This window comes from Notechis scutatus, chromosome 1 (assembly GCF_049901735.1).
Source record: "Notechis scutatus isolate UNSWTSFEM ecotype Mainland chromosome 1, rNotScu1.2, whole genome shotgun sequence".
Taxonomy (NCBI): domain Eukaryota; kingdom Metazoa; phylum Chordata; class Lepidosauria; order Squamata; family Elapidae; genus Notechis; species Notechis scutatus.
In genome coordinates this window covers 286,656,977-286,674,965 of record NC_142009.1, presented here as the reverse complement: position 1 = coordinate 286,674,965, position 17,989 = coordinate 286,656,977, and the positions used below count along the sequence as shown (strand labels likewise).

The 17,989-nt window shown below is 35.6% G+C and overlaps 1 protein-coding gene across 4 annotated transcripts in view; it reads right to left on the bottom strand.

The window, feature by feature from the left end:
• AKAP6 (A-kinase anchoring protein 6) overlaps nt 1-17,989 on the bottom strand; it is a 268,358-nt gene that overhangs the window by 185,311 nt on the left and 65,058 nt on the right. For all 4 annotated transcript variants that reach the window (XM_087951804.1, XM_087951803.1, XM_087951805.1 and 1 more), the window contains 2 exons: nt 12,218-12,469; nt 5,209-7,014 (listed from right to left, as the gene is read on the bottom strand). In XM_087951804.1, coding sequence (XP_087807930.1) covers nt 5,209-7,014; nt 12,218-12,469 — 2,058 coding nt within the window. The remainder of the gene's footprint in view (nt 1-5,208; nt 7,015-12,217; nt 12,470-17,989) is intronic.

The following is a 17,989-nucleotide window of genomic DNA, read 5'->3' as shown; positions in this document are numbered from 1 at the left end:
AATATTTTTCTGATGACATCTATAAACTTTATGAAGACTATTCAAACAAAAAGTACTGTAGAAAATGAAAATTATTTCAAATGCTAAAAGCCCGATTTTGAAAATCATTATCAGAGGGTGCAACATTGTAAGGTCCAAAGTGTCATTGTCTAAGTAAACAGCACCATCTGGAGGAATAACCACAAAATATCAAAAAGTCATCATGAGATTTTAAAGAACTATTTCATCTTAATCATAGCCTTCTAGCCATTATGAATTGCCAACCTATGGCAAATACTAGAAATATCTATTCATTAATATCTGCTTTTATAAGAATACTATCCAGATGTTCTGCATCCATGAGCATATTTGGAATTTTAAGCTTATATTGTTGGCACTCTTAACAAAATGATTTCTAGTGGGGATATTTGATGATTTTACCAGATGGCTAGTTACATGGATGACCATTTACAACAACCAATTACAAAGCTGTCACTTTTCCATATCCAGCCCTTCCTCAATTCCTTCCTTGCAGGAACTAGCCTGGTTAGGTGCCCCATTAGGAAAAGGTGGGCACCAACTGAAGGAAATATTGGGATGCACCTGTACCCCATGTTCACTTTTTAATAAAAGTTATAGGAGCTCAATAGAACATATAGTCATTTTCAGAATAAATATGTTGGAGACATTACATTTTTCTTTGCAGGACTCCTGGTGCATGCTAATTAAATTATTATTATTATTAAAAAAAATGTGAACAAGATAGGGAAAACTTGCAGAGCCTCGTCTTTTGGAATTCTTTCAAGCATTTTTAAAAACAGTGCTATCAATACAGTGTGTTTTCTTCTGTGAAGTTTATTTATTTATTGTGCATCTTGTATATTGCCTTTGAAGCAACTCCAGCATTCAGGTTAAAATAGGAATAACAGAAACAAATAAAGAACAACAACAAAAACAAACAAACCCCAAGCAGTAATACATACTCCATTTCAGGAAAAAATAATCAACTCAAACATACTTATAACTATCCAAATAGATTACCAGAGAGCAGATCATCACACCAAGCCTGACCACTGTATGTTGTAGCTTCATGTGAGGTGTTTTTTTCTGCTCATATACCTGTTCATGTTCCGTTGGTCTTCGTATGTTTAGGTGCACTGGGAAACAGAGTGAACTCTATATATTCCACTCTATTACCACTGGGTACCATTTAAGTGCCTACAAAAGAAGCTCTGGTGTTTTGTTAGGTACGTTAAAAGCTGTTGATGGGAACTGACCTAATAGGAGGGGCTTAAGAATGCCACATCCCTTCTCCACTGGTGAGGATTCCCCAGTTCTGACTTTGAATGCCCAGCTCAGATATCAAGAAAAGGAAAGTGACAGATTTTGGAGGAGAAACATAGACATACTCCTGCCTTGAATTTTCCATCTTTCCATCTTAACCTATCGGAATAGCCATGTAATTTACTACATTTAAAAAAAATACCTATGCTTATTTTAACTGAGGTATTAAATTGACTTTAGCTCTTCCTCCATTAGTTGACTGGTATCCAACCCACAGCCATGGGGACCCTGAAACCAAAGGACTCATCTTTACATCTGTTTTCATAGTAACATGGGGCCAAAACAGGAGAGTTTCAACCTCTGTTGTGGAAATCACTTTTATCCATTATAAAGGAATAGGAGAGGGTTGACTAGAACACTACTTATCCTGGATTCTGTCACACCTTGGTTTCCTGCTTGACAGCCTACTGTATAAGCAGGGGATAAAATAATTTCTCTTCAGGAGAGTGTAAGAAATCTAATCAATAGTAAGAGAAAATGTCATTCATTTGCATTGTATGCAGAGAGTATATTTTGACCCAGCATCCAAGCAGCAACCTGACCATCCAACTGTCAAGACAGATCAGGTCAGGAAACAGATGTCACAAAAATACTAGAACTCTACTTCATAGATTTGGTTACAATAACAGGATCTTGAAAGTCTGACCACATTTTTCTATTCCTCCCTCTTATACCAAAAGAAGTAAAGGCAGGGGACTTCCAGTTTGAGCTTCTTCAGCGACAGACCGAAACCTCATCTCTGCGAGGCTTTGATCCGTGCTCACCGCTGGAGCGCCCCGAGCCGGCTGGTTTCAGGGCTAAGCCACCCCGTAGAGGTGGTGAAGAGGGGGGAGACTGCCTGCAGGGTTGAGGAGAGCCGCATCTATTCTCCCCAGCTGGCCATTTCTCCCTTTCCCGAAGGCGGTTGCAGCGGTGGTCAGAAATGGCCACCACAAAGAAGAACTCGACCGGAAAAGAATGTGCAGGAGGAAGATAAGAAGAGAAAGTTTTGGTTGACCAGGTCAAACAGCAAAAGCAACAAATAAGGTACCCTGGAATTGAAACTGTTAAAAAACAATAACATTGTTCCCTAAGAAGATTTTTAACCTGCGAAGGAGAGAGAAAAGGGAAAAGATTTGGTTTTCTCCTTTTCCTATACTGACAGCTAAGAGACTTAAGCAAGAAATTGGAAAAAAATCCACTTTGACATCAATAGGCATTTAATGCTGAAAATAAAAAGTCAAAGGTATAATAAAGATTTCTGGATAATTAAAAGCTTTTGAAAACAGGAAAGGAGAGCAAAAGAATAAAAGGGCAGGATCTGGAAGGGAGGAGACTGCCTGGAATTAAAAAAAAAACTTACAGCAAAATCTCAACAAGACTTCCAAAAGATGCATTCTAACTGAAATATTGTAACAAAAACCCCAGGAAGAGAAAGTCGAAAAAGAAATAAGATATAACTCGGTACTATTTGGATTACTTGACGATTTCTTGACGAAGTGTTAAAGATGTTAAGATTTTAATGATTATTAATGATAGAACTGAACTGGAATGGAATGAGGGTTTATAATTACATATATTTACAATCTTTCTTTTTTAAAAAAATATATAGTGTGTATTATAAGAATGTACCAAGCAGAATTCGATTGGAAGTTATGTATTATGTATTATATTGAAGGTCATAAACTTAAGGTATATATTGAAGTTTAAATAAGAGTCGAATGGATGTAATTAAAAGATATAAAGGTGTCATACTCCAATTAGTAACTACAGGAGAAAATTTGTTTAATGAGAAAAGATAATATGAAATTGAAACAGAACAGACAAAAGTATAAATATAATGATTTGAATTGAGATGAGATAATCAAAATAAAATTGAGAAAATTAAAAGAGGGGAAAAACTATATAGAAAATGTAAAATAGTATAAGATATGGAATAGAATACAAAAAGGAGCATGAAATTGAGTTTTGTGTCTGTATAAAGAAGTTCAACCAGGGACCATACTATTTTCAAAAAAGATGTTTTACTTGTATTTTGTATGTGTGAAAACCCAAATAAAACTTTATTTAAAAAAAAAAAAGAAGTAAAGGCAAAGCAATCTTGATTTTTCTTTCTTACACATTCCTATTTTATTGGGCTAAGTTCATAATTTCTAACATATTTTTCAAGGCCAGCTATGCTGGCTGGAGAATTCTGAGAATTTCCACAGGTCTTAAAGTTGCCAAGTTTGGGGACCTCTGCTCTACACCTATGACTTGACATAATCTGGAAATTCAGTTAAATACCATCCTACACTGGAGTAGGTATTAGCTGCCATTCTTAATATTTATATATGTTTATAGCATGGTATAGAAAAGACTTCTCTTGATACCTAGTATGCCCTGAAAAGTAGTATCAGCTTTAATCATTTTGGTTTCCTAATCTGGTCCACTTTGAAGGGCTGACAGTATACTCACACCAGAAACTTTCCTGAAATGTTTTTAGGTATAAAGAACTATGTGTGATGTAGGGAGTTAGCAGATTGGAGTACCGCTGGGGACACCGGTGATAGAAAATAACTAATTTCTCTTCAACCCATTTTACCTCACAGGATTGCTACTATGGAGAAAAATTAGAGAACAGAGTGCTATCTTTGCTGTCTTGAGTTCCTGAAGAAAAGGTTGGATATAAACCTAACAAATAAATATATCAAGTCATTGTTGATATAGAACACTGATGTCACTGGGGAGTGTAGTGTTTTGCCCTCTGTTTGCTCCAAGCAAGAAGCATGCATTACACATACTGTACATCCATACATATCCATTGCTATTTTCACTGACTGTTTGCATTAGAATAAAAGGGATATGTGTTATTTCATAAATAAACAATCAGCAGCCTTGTGTTTCTCAGCAGCTGCATAGATCCTTGCCAGCGGGCCCACATTCATGGAAACATTATTTTGCCAGGTTTCAGTTTAGTCTTGTGTTCGGTTCTTACCCATGCTATTATGGATGTTCAAAGTTGTAATCTGGTTTCACATGGAGATAAACTGACCTAATTTGCTTTCCCCTTGATGAAATGTATAACAATATAAGTTATTGTTCCTATTCTGTGTTTCTTCAGATTCTGCAGTGTAGTTTCATCTTTCAAAATATACCACGATGCCAGATGTGGTATTCAGCAGGTTCTGACCAGTTCTGGAGAACTGGTGGTGGAAATTTTGAGTAGTTCGGAGAACCAGCAAATACCACCTCTGTCTGAAGATTTTACAGCATCCTTCCCCTGCCATGCCCACCAAGCTATGCCCACAGAACCGATAGTAAAAAAAAAATTGAATCCCACCACTACACAATGCATATAACATATTTAAAGTAATCATAAGACATATTGATTGATTTTTTTTCCTATGGGATTCTATTCCCACCAGAAAGCCCCTTCTTGAACACTGGTACAAAAAGAGATGGAATGGACATATGACCGAACAGTCATGAACTTAATACAAAAAAATCTCTCATACCCTATTGACCTTGCCTTACTGTTCAACTCATGAACATTAGAGCAGTACCAAATTTTTAAAAGAGATGTTTTGCAAAGCAGGCTGGTATAAGAAACCTTTTTCAAACCATTAAAGCCAAAGAGTATATCAAAGGATTTGACACACTTGTTCTCAAAGTCTTTACCCAACTGTGTGTTTATGTATATATGACTAAGTAACACTTCTGGTTCCATCAGCAAAGTGAACCAGTTATGCACACATATGGGAAAGACTTCAAAACAGTCATGTCAAATCTTTTGGATGATGTGGCTGCTTTAACATTTCAAGGAGTATGTTGCTTGCATCAGTATATTTTGCAAATTTCCTCTTTATGCTGCCATATATTGATAAAAAGATAAAGGTCTATCCACTTCATCAGTTTCCTACTTACCTCCATTTTTTTCCATACAATTTCATTATTCTCTTGTTGTTGTATATCTTCCATCAGCTGCTGTATCAAAGCTGATTTATTTGTGAGAGTTATTTCATTTTTATCAGAAACATGACATATTGATGGCTTTCGTGGCCTATCTTCTAGGAACCTTTTCATGCTAGATGAGGATGTGCAAAGTTCTTCATCAGAAAGGATATCACTAAGAGGGCCCGATTCAATGCTGTCTCCTACTGAAGATATGATGTCACTTGAAGAGCTTGGTGAAGTTCTACCTAACCTTTTGCGCTTCTTTTTGACCTGGTAGGTTGGGTAAAGCTCTGAATCTGAATTCATTTCAGATAGTTCCCAGTCATCGATGTTTTGAAGAGTTTCTCCTGGAGATTTCTGTGGAAGCAATTTTGTCAAATTTTCTAATTTCAAAGCTAATACTTCTGTCTGTTTGAGATGCGATGGAAGAGCTAAGTATTCATCAGAGCCATACCAGGCGTCACCCATTTTATTTTCTGTGCTGGTATTATTTGGTGAAGGTGAGTGGGTCTTTTCAGTCTTGTTTCTTTGAAGAAGGGGGAAGGGAGATACAGCAGGATCTGATCCAGCTGAAAAGCTGCTGACTTGGCTATGAGTGGGTGAAGCAGATGGTTCTCTTTCACTGCAAGACTGGCCATTCAGTTCTTCTTGCTTGTAAGGTTCAGAAGAGGTTGATGTTGTGTCACTTTCTGTTCCTTCTATGGAGTGCCTGCTGCCAGAAGAAATTCCATTTTGTAAAGCCAGAGTGCCTATTTTGTTCATCTGGTTGTTTGGTGTGGTATTTGATGCCATTTCAGAAACCCTGCAGGATGCCACCTCCTCAGGAATGTCATGTGACTTCTTGCACCTCAGCTTCTGCCTTCTGGCATTGTCACTTGACTTACTTAAAGCCATGGACTTTTCTTTGAAATGATTTTGAATTGCAAACTTGAGTTCACTTATGTTGTGCAAACAATCGCACGACTGACTTATGGCAGAAGGGCAATTATTGTATGCTGTTTGTAATGCTAGGCAAAGCTTGGATCGGTCTGGTGGCTCAAGCAGTGAGGGTGTGCTCTTACTGATTTCTGTCTTAATCAAAGAGAACTCATTTTTTATATCATTGACTATAATATCTGTTTTAAATATGTCTTCTTTGAGAAACAAGCCCCTCTTGGGCAAGGTGGGCTGTGTGGGCGAATCCTCATTGTAGTCACTGCCATCTTGAATTGACCTCTTGGGAGTTGAGTTTTCACTGTGAGGGTGATGATTAGCTTTTACACCACTGATGGACACTGGATTTTGCTCCTGTTTTATTGTTTCTAAGACCTTCCTGTGGCCAAATGAGACAGCCGAATCCCCAGAAGCTACTTTACAAAAGGGTAAGTGCTCAAAAAGATGAGTGAGTGAAAGTTCAGTAGATATAGTTGATGATTCTTTGCAACTTTGGCTGTCCCCCTGCAGTTGATCAATTGACAAGGGTAAATGGATTTCCTTTGTATTAATACTTTCATTGCATTTGGAAGCACTTGAATCTGTTGCTACAGCCAGTAATCCCACACTTCTAGTAAGTTCTGGAAAGGCTTTGTCCATTTCACTATAGCTCCAAGACTCAAAGGATGTTATTTTAGCTGGGCTGGAAGTCATGTCCCCAAGAGCACCAAGCAAATCCTCACTCGGGCTGTAGTCAGACAGTTCAAAGGCAGTAATTCCACAGTCTAGGGATAAATAATTTTGAGAGCATTTGATAGTTAGCTGTCCTGAGTCATCCACTTCTGTTAAAGAATCAAGACGGTCCTATAACAAAATCAAAAGAGGAAAAACAGTTGTGCTTATGATTTTTAAACGCTATAATGCTAAACCTTGCAAATACAGAAACAGGAACAGTGCAGGGGTGGGTGTCCTTTTGATCTTCAGAACATTACTGATCATAAAATTATCACATTGCTTTATAGATTTCACTGAAAATGGGTAACATTAATTAAATAATGAAGAATGGAAGAGATTGTTGGCAGCTTTAAATAATTGGTGCTGAAGTGATGTGCTATGCCTGGATAACATTAAATGGAATGCGAATGGCAAAAAGTTCATGAACCAATGTTTAATGGAGCCTTATGCATTAAAGTCAGTCTCTGATGGCATTTTATTATATTATTCTTATTTATTACTATCATTCAAGAAACACGAAATAATAATTAATTTGTTCAGAACTCAGTATATAACCTGGGTTAGTTGTATATCTTTACAACTTCAGATAGTCAGGATATTTCTTTTTTTCTCTTAACTTGTATACATGGAATATTACAATGTTTTGATTTATCTCATAGTTTTTTTAAAAAAATCTCATTTTGTATTATTCAGTTGCCACTTAATTAAGCAAAAAGATAAAACTTCTATTTTCTGTTTTTTATTCTTTCTTCAGGCCAGGAACATAACTTTAAAACTGGGAGAATTCTTAAATAATCATTTAATTTCTAAATGAATATTTTTTAAAAAATACTCTTTTGTGGGTAGTTTAAAGACTGATCAAAGCAATGCAAGCATTCAAAAAATTCTATAAAATTTCATTAAAATAGATTTGGAATTATAACAGATCACCTGCCATTGTTTATGTTAATTTGTATTACTGTGTAATTGCCATAATAGATTTGTATAATTTTTAGAATAGTTCCTAATTCTTGTTTAAATCAAAGGCATGCTAGGATATTATGATTATTAAACAAATGTGTTGATTTTTTTTTAAGTTCTAGCTGAGGCAGACATACAAAATACATTACGATAGAAATATAGAAGGTTGGAAAGAACTATTGTTTCCCCTACATTTTCACATCAAAATTCCCCAGGTTAAAATATATTTTCTGGAGTAATATTGGGGACAAATATTGTACTGTATTTCCAACTTGTTTTTGCTTTTCTTTCTTATACTATCCAAGAGCATCAATGTTGAGAGTGAAATAGTTGTTTTCCTGAAACATGCCATGACTTGGACTCTGTAACAACACTTGACCTGGTTTTGCCCTGCTTGTATCCCTGTGAAGTGAGGAAGGTACAAGCTTTCCTTATTCTAGTATTTACCCCCTACAGCAGAACTATAAAAACTATTTCTGAAATTTCATGCAGGACACAAAACAAATTTACAGCCAAAAAATATAACTGTTCATTGAAAAATAGTCCCAAATACTTATTTTCTTCTTAGGAAGCACTCTCCTCAATAGTGTGACTATTTTTGAACCATGCCTGTCTATCTGTCTGTCAGTCAGTCACTGTGAGTGTGTGGTATGTGTGTTTGTGTGCGTAAAGGTCTGTCTCTATTTGTCTCTCTTGTCTGTCTGTCTAGTACAAGGATCTTCAAACTTGGCAAGTTTAAGACTTGAGGACTTCAACTCCCAGAATTCCTAAGCTAACATGACCAGAGGAAGAATTCTGAGAGTTGAAGTCCACAAGTCTTAAAGCTGTCAGTTTGAAGACCCCTGCTCTAGTATCTCCCTGAAAACTTATTTGCATTTTTTTTTATCTCCTGCTTCATGGACAGAAGAAATCTAAGTTCCAGTAAATTTGTCCTACCCTTATGGCAAAGATTTACCCCTGTTTCATTTCCCAAATAGCATTTCATTTTGGTTGTTTTAAGAATATTGTATCGTGCTGTTTTGTAATGGGGAGAAGTTCTTACATATGACCTTGTGGCATGTTACACTCAACAGGTTTGCTGGGAAATACTATTCCACAAAAGGAATAAAGAATGGTTGGCTGAAATAGCTATTGACAAAACAGACTGAAACATTGGCTGAAGGGAGGTGGTATAACAGACCCTCAATATTAAAAATGAATATGTTTGAGATCATGTTAGGGTTAGGGTTAGAATAAGAGCCATAGGTGCAACACAAAGCCATTTTTAATTAATTCCACTGACTACTGGAATTCATATTTACAGCGTGTCTCTAAATGCAACATTTACTGCTCCCAAGACAATCAGGAAAAAAGGAGTTGCACCCTCAGGAATGCAATGCAAGATCTTAAAAGTCAACAGCATACATTTTAACATTTGGGGATAAGGTGCAAAGTACTGATAAATTTCTTTAATGCATAAAAATAAACATTCATATCTAATAGTGCTTGGGGAAGAGCTTTGGAATGTAAGATCAAATTTTAGTCATGTAGTCATTCATTAGATAATGTAAGTCTAGATTTCTTCCTCTGAAACTATGGTTATAGAACTCATTTATTTACAACCATGATTTGGAATTTCAATCAAAATTAGATCTAAAGAAATGGTGGATCAAAGGCAGATTCCAACAGGAAATGCAGGTGGGAGGGGAATGGACTCAGTTTCAGAACCAACCACTCTCTTCTAATCTGCTTCTGAAAAAACTGTGAAGTGATTTATATTTATATCATCTTTATCAAGCTTCCGTTATTTAAACTGTAGCTGGTAGGAAGAAAAAGAACCAAACCAACAGTTCTGATAAATTCTTTGTAAATTTAAGTATACATTTATGTATAAATGTCTAACTTAAATCAGTGGTGGGATTCAAATTGTTTTACTACCAGTTCTGTGGGTGTGGCTTGGTGGGCGTAGCAGGGGAAGGTTACTGCAAAATCCCATTCTTTCTCCATCCCACTAACCTACTTTCCAGCTCCGTTTTCCTGTGCAGGGCAACAAAAGAAGACCCAGTCAATCAGCTGGGACTTGGGAGGGAGAGAATAAATGGGGGCAGAGCCAGTCAGAGGCAGTATTTGCCGGTTCTCTGAACTACTCAAAATTTCTGCCACCGGTTCTCCAGAACTGGTCAGAATCTGCTGAATACCACCTCTGACTTAAATCAAGTGAGAGTTTGTAAAGCCAAAATTTATCAGATCGTCCAAGCTGACAATTTGTATTTTATTTCTAAATAGCAGGGTCTCAATTGCTGTGACTAAATGAAGCATCTAACACATATAGAAATGAGTTTTTGCCTGAATTTGAATTCAGATTAAATTCAGTATTCTGTTCAGAAATCAACTTCGAAGTTAATAAAGGACTTAATGCTGTTCAATTAGAAGATCCTTCTATCCCATACTATGAGAAAGTCTAAATCTTTTGCTACAGGTTTATGGAGTATTAGATGGTTCTGCCCATGTTTATCTCTTCAATTAATTGACAGAAGGTAACATGAAGATGACCCACTATGAAGCCATCATGAAGCACTGGCATTAGTTCCACTGTCATCTTACAGTCTCTGTAGAATATTGATCTGTCAGAGCCAGAGCAGGAAAAAGTGAAACATGTTATATTTAGTGAATTAATTTCCAAGAGTTTCTACAGCAGTGCTCAATATTTTAAGAAACTGTTATACTGCCATGCACTGTCATGCACTGTCACGCTTTGATGGCAATGTCCATTTAAATAGGATTGTTTGTAATTTGTAGTGATCAATTAGATAAGCATTGTGCACTCAAGAAAGAAATAGCTCATCAGTTCATATATAATCCCGAGAATTAAGAACATAAGAAGCTATAGTATGTTAGACTATGGTCCACCTTAACCCTGTATTGTTTCTCATAATGGCCAACTAAATGAAACTGGGTGCTTACTAGCAGAAAAATGAGATACCTGTCTTCTGCAATTGTTCCCCTGCATATTCTTTCCAATCTGGTGGAAGTATAAAGTCTTCACATCAAATAGCCTTAGATAAATCTGACCTTTGTACACATATCCAAGTTAACAGCTATCATCATACAAGGGGCAATTAATTTTGCAGATGGATTGTGCTTTATGTGAAGATCTGTTTCCTTTTATCTCTTTTAAATCTTCACCCCAATCAGCATTTGGACCATTTCACCCCAGTGCTTCCAGAGAGAGAGAACTTTAGTCTTCCTTATTTTATACACCTCAATCTATGTTGTTCTTGAACTGACTTTTTTTTTCAAGTTAAAGAGACCTGAACAGCCCTTTTCATAGAGAAGATGTTTGAGTTATTATTATTATTGAGTTATTATTTTGGTTGACCTCATCAGCATTTTTTCAAGGTCTATTATATCCCTTTTCAAGCCGTCGTCATAATGTTTATATTTTTCCCTATGTTCTTGGTAGGACCATTATTTTGAAAACATAATGACGTAAGATGGTCTAAAAAGAAAGCGAGTGTGTGATGTTTGTCTGTCTGTCTGTCTGATTCTGTGTCTCTATCTGTGTCTGTGTGAGTCCTCAAAAGAGCACTGTGCCCTGTGTATGCAAGAGCTATTGTGTATACGCTGACAGAAAGAATAAAAGTATTTTAAATTAAAGGACAAGATGTATAGAATTCTTACCGATTCCAGCTGTCTTTACATTGTTATGATTTTTTCAGCTGTCCCTAGGAATGGCTCAAAATCTTGCTTTTTTGTTGAAAAAAAGTTTATGGCAGTGAAATAGGGCAGAATCTAAATACTCCAAAATAATGCCAATCCATAGGACTGGTATGCAAGAATGTATGTGAAAGATATTCCACTTTTGAATAAATTACAATTTAAATGAGATTTATGACAGAGGTTGTTCAAGTTTCAAGAAAATCTTGCCTATAATGAATGTGTGCATATTTGTGTAATCATGGGGAAAATATTACTTGTGGGTTAATACATTCCCTTAACAGTATTGTTAATGTGAACCTGTATGCTTCTATTAAGGGCATCATTATGATTGATGTATCTACCTCTGTGTTAATAATAGGGAATAAGCAATGCACTTAGCTATCTTTACAGCTTAAGGTTACAATAGCGTTTTGCTTTTAGCTCTACAGTTATCTCTGAAACAGCCACCTCAAAGAAAATACATTTCATTTCAGCTGGATCAGTCACTCTGAAGGAAGAACTATCGTGTCATTTTGCTTTACTAAAACGGAATGAAACTGGAGTTACCTCAGCTGGCCTAAACCGAGCATATTCTGCTGCAAATTGATTTATTTGCTTTAATAAGGGCCTCAATGGGCAAACAATTCTAGGATTTAGAACTCAAAAAGGAATTTCTTATATTTACTTGCCATACCTCTTTTGTTTCTTCTGTAAAAGCTTGCAAAATATCAGTTTGCCTTGTATAATTTCCATTGGCATCTTGCAGTCCCTGAAGAATCCTCTCTCTCAGAACCAGGACAGAAACTCGAAGCTGATGCCAAAGAAACTGTACTGTGTGGATGTCAACAATTACATTGACCGAGTAAGACAGAAGTTTAAGGGAAAATTCAGTCTCTAGAAGAGCATGGATTTGTTCAACATGATCAGAGATATCTTCACATATGTCCTGCGACAAGAGAAAAAAGAAAATATTACCCACAATTTTTTCAAATTTCATTCATTCATTCACTATATAAAAGGCATAAAGATTGTGCATACAAGCACACACACACAGTGCTAGTGACTTAATATGCACATGAGATCAAAGCTCATTTTTGATATTTTATGAACTCCAGGAAAATTGATATCTTTTGCACTTTTCTGTAGATTGTACTGGTGAGAATAACTAGCATCTTAATAAATCATTATCTGAATTCTAAGCATACTATGTTTTAAATACTGTGATCTGTCCTAAAAAAATTGAAATGGTATACTGTCTCTTTTAAAATGTGTACATAGGTTGTTATGTTAATGAGAACTGATTGATTCTAACAGCAGTGAAAGATGCTTTCAACGCTGTAGATATAATTATAATCCTTTAGTAAATAATAGGGTTTTTCCCCAAAAAATTGGTATTCTTTCTTAGAGAAAACAGCATATATAAGAAAGCTTACATGATGCTGATATAAACTTATTTTGATTACTTCCAACATTGATTTTATGACATCCAGTGCTAAAGATTGGCTGCTGCACTTGAGCTCTGTAACAAACACAACAGCTAATAATAATATCAAGATAGCATAATTACAATAACTAGAATGATAATGCTGAGGTACATGTACTGCCAAGATATCTAAGTAGTTCATTAACAATGACAGAATGTAGTTTTTTTTAGATTGTATGTTAAGAACCAATTATATTTCTATTCAATGAACTTCTCTTCTGGCTCTGATCCTCCATCCAAAGATTAAATGCCTCCTCCTACACTTTCCCTCTAAGTAAATCCTGCACCCCATACAAGCCATATTTGTATCATGTGTCATATGCAAGAATGTACAAAGCATCACTGTTCTACTTTACATTTGTGAACATCTTTGTTTTCTTAATTGAGGTTATTGAAATTAAATCATGTACATTAATTTGTCTCAGCTGACCAATACCAATGTTACATAGCTCATTAATTTGTATACTACCAAATTTAATATATCAATTAAAAATAAAGAACTATGGATGTTAGTTGTTTTGAACCAACAAGGACTTGTTTATTCATATTAACGAATATCAAGTTTGCATATGTACTGAATATATCAATTATTTAAGTATTTGTATAATATTATTTTAGATATATTTCTCATATAATTACACTGAATGTGAATAAGATATATAAGTCATTTCTCTGGCTTTGACAGATAAGAGTCATTAAACCTTATCCCTTGGGGTATATAACAATAATAAAGAGTATAATTCCCATGATATTTTATATTTTGCATGAAATGTGCATATATGAAAAAGTGTATTTATAGAAAAAAAATTAAAAATTTAGTATCCAGTTTTGTAAGTTTGAATCAAGTTGAAATGATATATTTGAAACAAAAAAAAATGCTATTTTCAGTTAAAGATGGGGCAGCTGATTCTTTTGATTGTTATTTGACTAGTATCAAATCTTGGACATCTTCACTTCCTGCAAATTCTCTTCCTTAGGAACTTTTGGAATATTTGTATATAGTATCTTTGGTTAATTGTCCTCCTTTTAGATTAAAAATAATAACATATTATTTCTGGGAAAATATGTTTTCATCCTTTTTCTAAGTTAATTTGACCTATGGAATATCTTTTGGAGTATTTGTATATGCAGTGGTACATTTAGTTAATTAGACTCTTTTGGGTTAAATATCATACCCATTTACTATATCTCCTAATTTGACCTATGGGATACGCGAGATCTCTGCCTTTGATTGATCCAGGACTGCCTTTGATACTTGGAAGAACAGACTACAATTTTTCAATGATTTAACTCCTATCTAAATGGGAGGTTCCAGATGAAAGTCACAGGGAAGAGCAATAAAGCCTAGGGCGGTAGATGGTACGTTGCAGGGCACAGTGCATGAAATGACTCTGTTGGCATAAGTCATCCATTGATTTGGGTTGAAATAATGCAGTATGTTGATGGTATTCAATGGTACATTATCCCTCTATGCTAAATTGCAAATTCTATGGAGGTCTTGAAACAGTATCTGGAAGCTATTAGGGACTAGATGAAAGAGTTCTAGAACTATTCATAAACATGTTAAGTTTTCCTGAAATATCATTTCTCATTAGTGGTGATATTCCTCTCCTATATACAGGTTGTACCAATATCAGGCCTACATACTATTATAAAAATTACATTAACTGCTTCAATTTGTTGTATTTATTTTGTTATTTATTTATTTTTTCAAATTTATATAGTCACCCATCTCACAAAAACAAGTAACTGGGTGAAGTATAACCAAGTTAAAAAAACAACAGTACACAAATAACAATTATTAAAAACATTTTAAAAATTATAAAAAGGCAGCTAAAAAGATAAATAATGGGTGAAGAGATATCAGTAACAATGGAGCCACCTCAGTTAACACTTCCTTACTGATTTGACACATGACCTTTGAACATTACTAACTATAATAATATATTACTTGAGAAAATTAATAAGATATATTGTGATAATGTCAAGACTTATAGTGATTGACTTATAGTGATTGACTTATTGTGATTGATTTTTGATAGAACCTGGATTTGCATGAGCAGCAGAAATCTGCTTACTATCTGCAGATCCCCAGGAAGGTAGAACTTAGAATAACTTTATTTTCACTTTGAATGTACACTAATCGGCATACATTAAAATGAAATTATGTGGCATACAGCTCCCAAAGGGTCTCCACCTCTAATATAAACATAAACATGACAAGATAGATAGATAAATAAATGAATAAATAAATAATTATGCATGTACCAACAGATATTACATGACATGGAGAAACAACACAGTCTAGTTTGGATGTGTACATGTATATGGCGAGAGAAATAAATCTTGCAAGTTTACCAGATGGATGGCATAGGAAACAAAGCTGTTACAGAATCTGGAAGTCCTGCTAGAAATATTTTGAAACCTCCTTCCAGAGGATAGCAACAGAAAAAGACCATAAAGTGGGTGTGTGGGGTCTCTAACAATAGTCCTGGACTACAGATGGTGTCCAATATTCAAAAGCTCATGTTCATCTCTTGAACACTTTCCTTCTTCAATTGCTGATTTCCTTTCTTCAAACCTGTTTCAGTTATTCTTTTCATAAGGTAATGCAGCTTACATAATCCTAGCTGTGGAAAAGGGAGGTTTGCTGTCTGAATAGATTCATGCATGGCACTAAAGGTAAAGGTGAAGGTTTACCCTCACACATAAGTGCTAATTATTTCTGGCTCTAGGGGGCAGTGCTCATCTCCATTAGAAAGCCGAAGAGCCAGTGCTTTCCAAAAATGTCTCTGTGGTCACGTGGCTGGCATGACTAAATGCTGTTACCTGCCCACCAAAGTGGTCCCTATTTTTCTACTTGCATTTTTACATGCTTTCAAACTGCTAGGTTGGCAGAAGCTGGGACAAGTAACGGGAGCTCACTCCATTACACGGTGCTAGGGATTCAAACCACTGAACTGCTGACCTTTCTGATCGACAAGCTCAGCATCTTAGCCACTGAGCCACCGCATTCCTCTACATGGCACTACCACTTAGTTTATTTAGTTTTGGTTTTAGTTGTTTTAGTTCATGTATCATACTAAATTATAAAGCATAATATAAAGAAAAAAAAATTTGGTTGGTTTCCAACCCACTGCAGGTGAAGAGCATCACGTTTCTGCAGAGTACACAAAGATGGCACATATCATGACAGCATGACAGACAAAGAGGAATGAAATCTTAGCAAATAAACAATTATCAGACACTTTTTGACAGTTAGAAAGATAGATTAGGCAAGATAACCAACTCTTACTGCCATTATGCATTAAGTCTTCAAGATTGAAACTTAGAAAATTAGAATTAGGATTTCAAGTAAATCCTCATGTGGTACACAGAGCACAAAAAGAAAATGGAACAAACTATATTACTGATTTTGACCTCTGATTTAAGAAATCTAGCCATCAATCATTAGCAGAAATTCTGTCCCTTTGGTTCAAAATCCAGCAATCAGATAGTAATCCCAGAACTAAAAAATACTTTTTTGCTAAAAATTATGCCCACTTTATACCAGTTGCTTGAAATGTTTTGTTTTTTAAAACATAATTTATCAAGCACAAAGTTTGCAAATCTATGGATTTGATTTTGAGTTGTAGTTTATACAGAACTACTTAGAGCTATGGAATTTCTCAACACATTAAAGCCTGTCTTCTCTATTATACCAACTATCCACTTAACCCAGCCTATGTAACAGCTGAACCAATAATTTACAGTTGCTACAATCTATCAGACAAACCCTGTGCCAACTTCAAAAAACTCTAGTATAAAAATACTGTCGCAACAAAAGCTTGAACACTGATACACTTTATTTACTTGGAAGTTAGTTCTAGTGAATTCAAAAGTCTTATTCCCAGGAATGAAAATATGGATTTATAACATCTACTCCGGTCAGTGGTGGGATTCAAATATTTTTACTACTGGTTCTGTGGGCATGGCTTGGTGGGTATGGCAAGGGGAAGGATACTATAAAATCTCCAGTCAGAGATGGTATTTGCCGGTTCTCCAAACTACTCAAAATTTCCGTTACCGGTTCTCCAGAACTGATCAGAACCTGCTGAATACCACCTCTGACTCAGGTCTATTTTTTTTAATTATGCATGTTTAAAAAATAAGTACTGATGGAGGTTTTTTTCTGGGGTTATTACAGTGCAGCAATATACAGCATACAAAATCTTATAGAATATAAAAACTTCCAGGACTTCATGATTATAGAATAAGAGCATCACAAATAAATGTATGGCTACGTGTCAGGGATGGGATTCAAATTTTTTAACAACCGGTTCTGTGGATGTGGCTTAGTTGGTGGGAGTGGCTTGGTGGTCATGTTATGGCTGGGCATGGCCAACTCAATATCACTCATATTGAGGCATGCATCTCCTCGCCTGGCCTCTCATGACTATGGGGATGCTGCAATAGTCGTAAGTGTGAAAAATGGTCATGTCACTTTTTTCAGTGTCATTGTAACTTTGAATGGTCACTCCACACAAGCAAAGTACCAGCAAAGGAGGGGAAAAAAACTCCAGAGAATTTCCTGAGACAGGAAGTCTAGTCCTGCCAAGAATGTAATAAGGGTTAACAGAGAGGCAGTTTCTGTAAGAAACACCAGAATGTTTCCTTCCTGCTTTCCTTACAGGATTAGGCCAGTAATTTCTTCTAACAACCGGTTCTCTGAATTGCTTAGAATGTTAACAACTGGTTCTAGCGAATAGGTGTGAACTGGTAGAATCCCACCCCTGCTTCATGTTCCTAATCTTTAATCTTTTGCAAAAAAATAGAGGTCTGTACCTTTCATAAGACATGCTTACTGCAAAACAGATTTTTAAAGCAAGTTTGCCTTAATTAATTTTATTTAACATTATAATTGTTTCCAGGAAGAGAAATTTCAAGATTAACTTGGAAACATCATGTAGGATTGCTGTTGGTTGTCCTTCTTGTTCTTTGTTT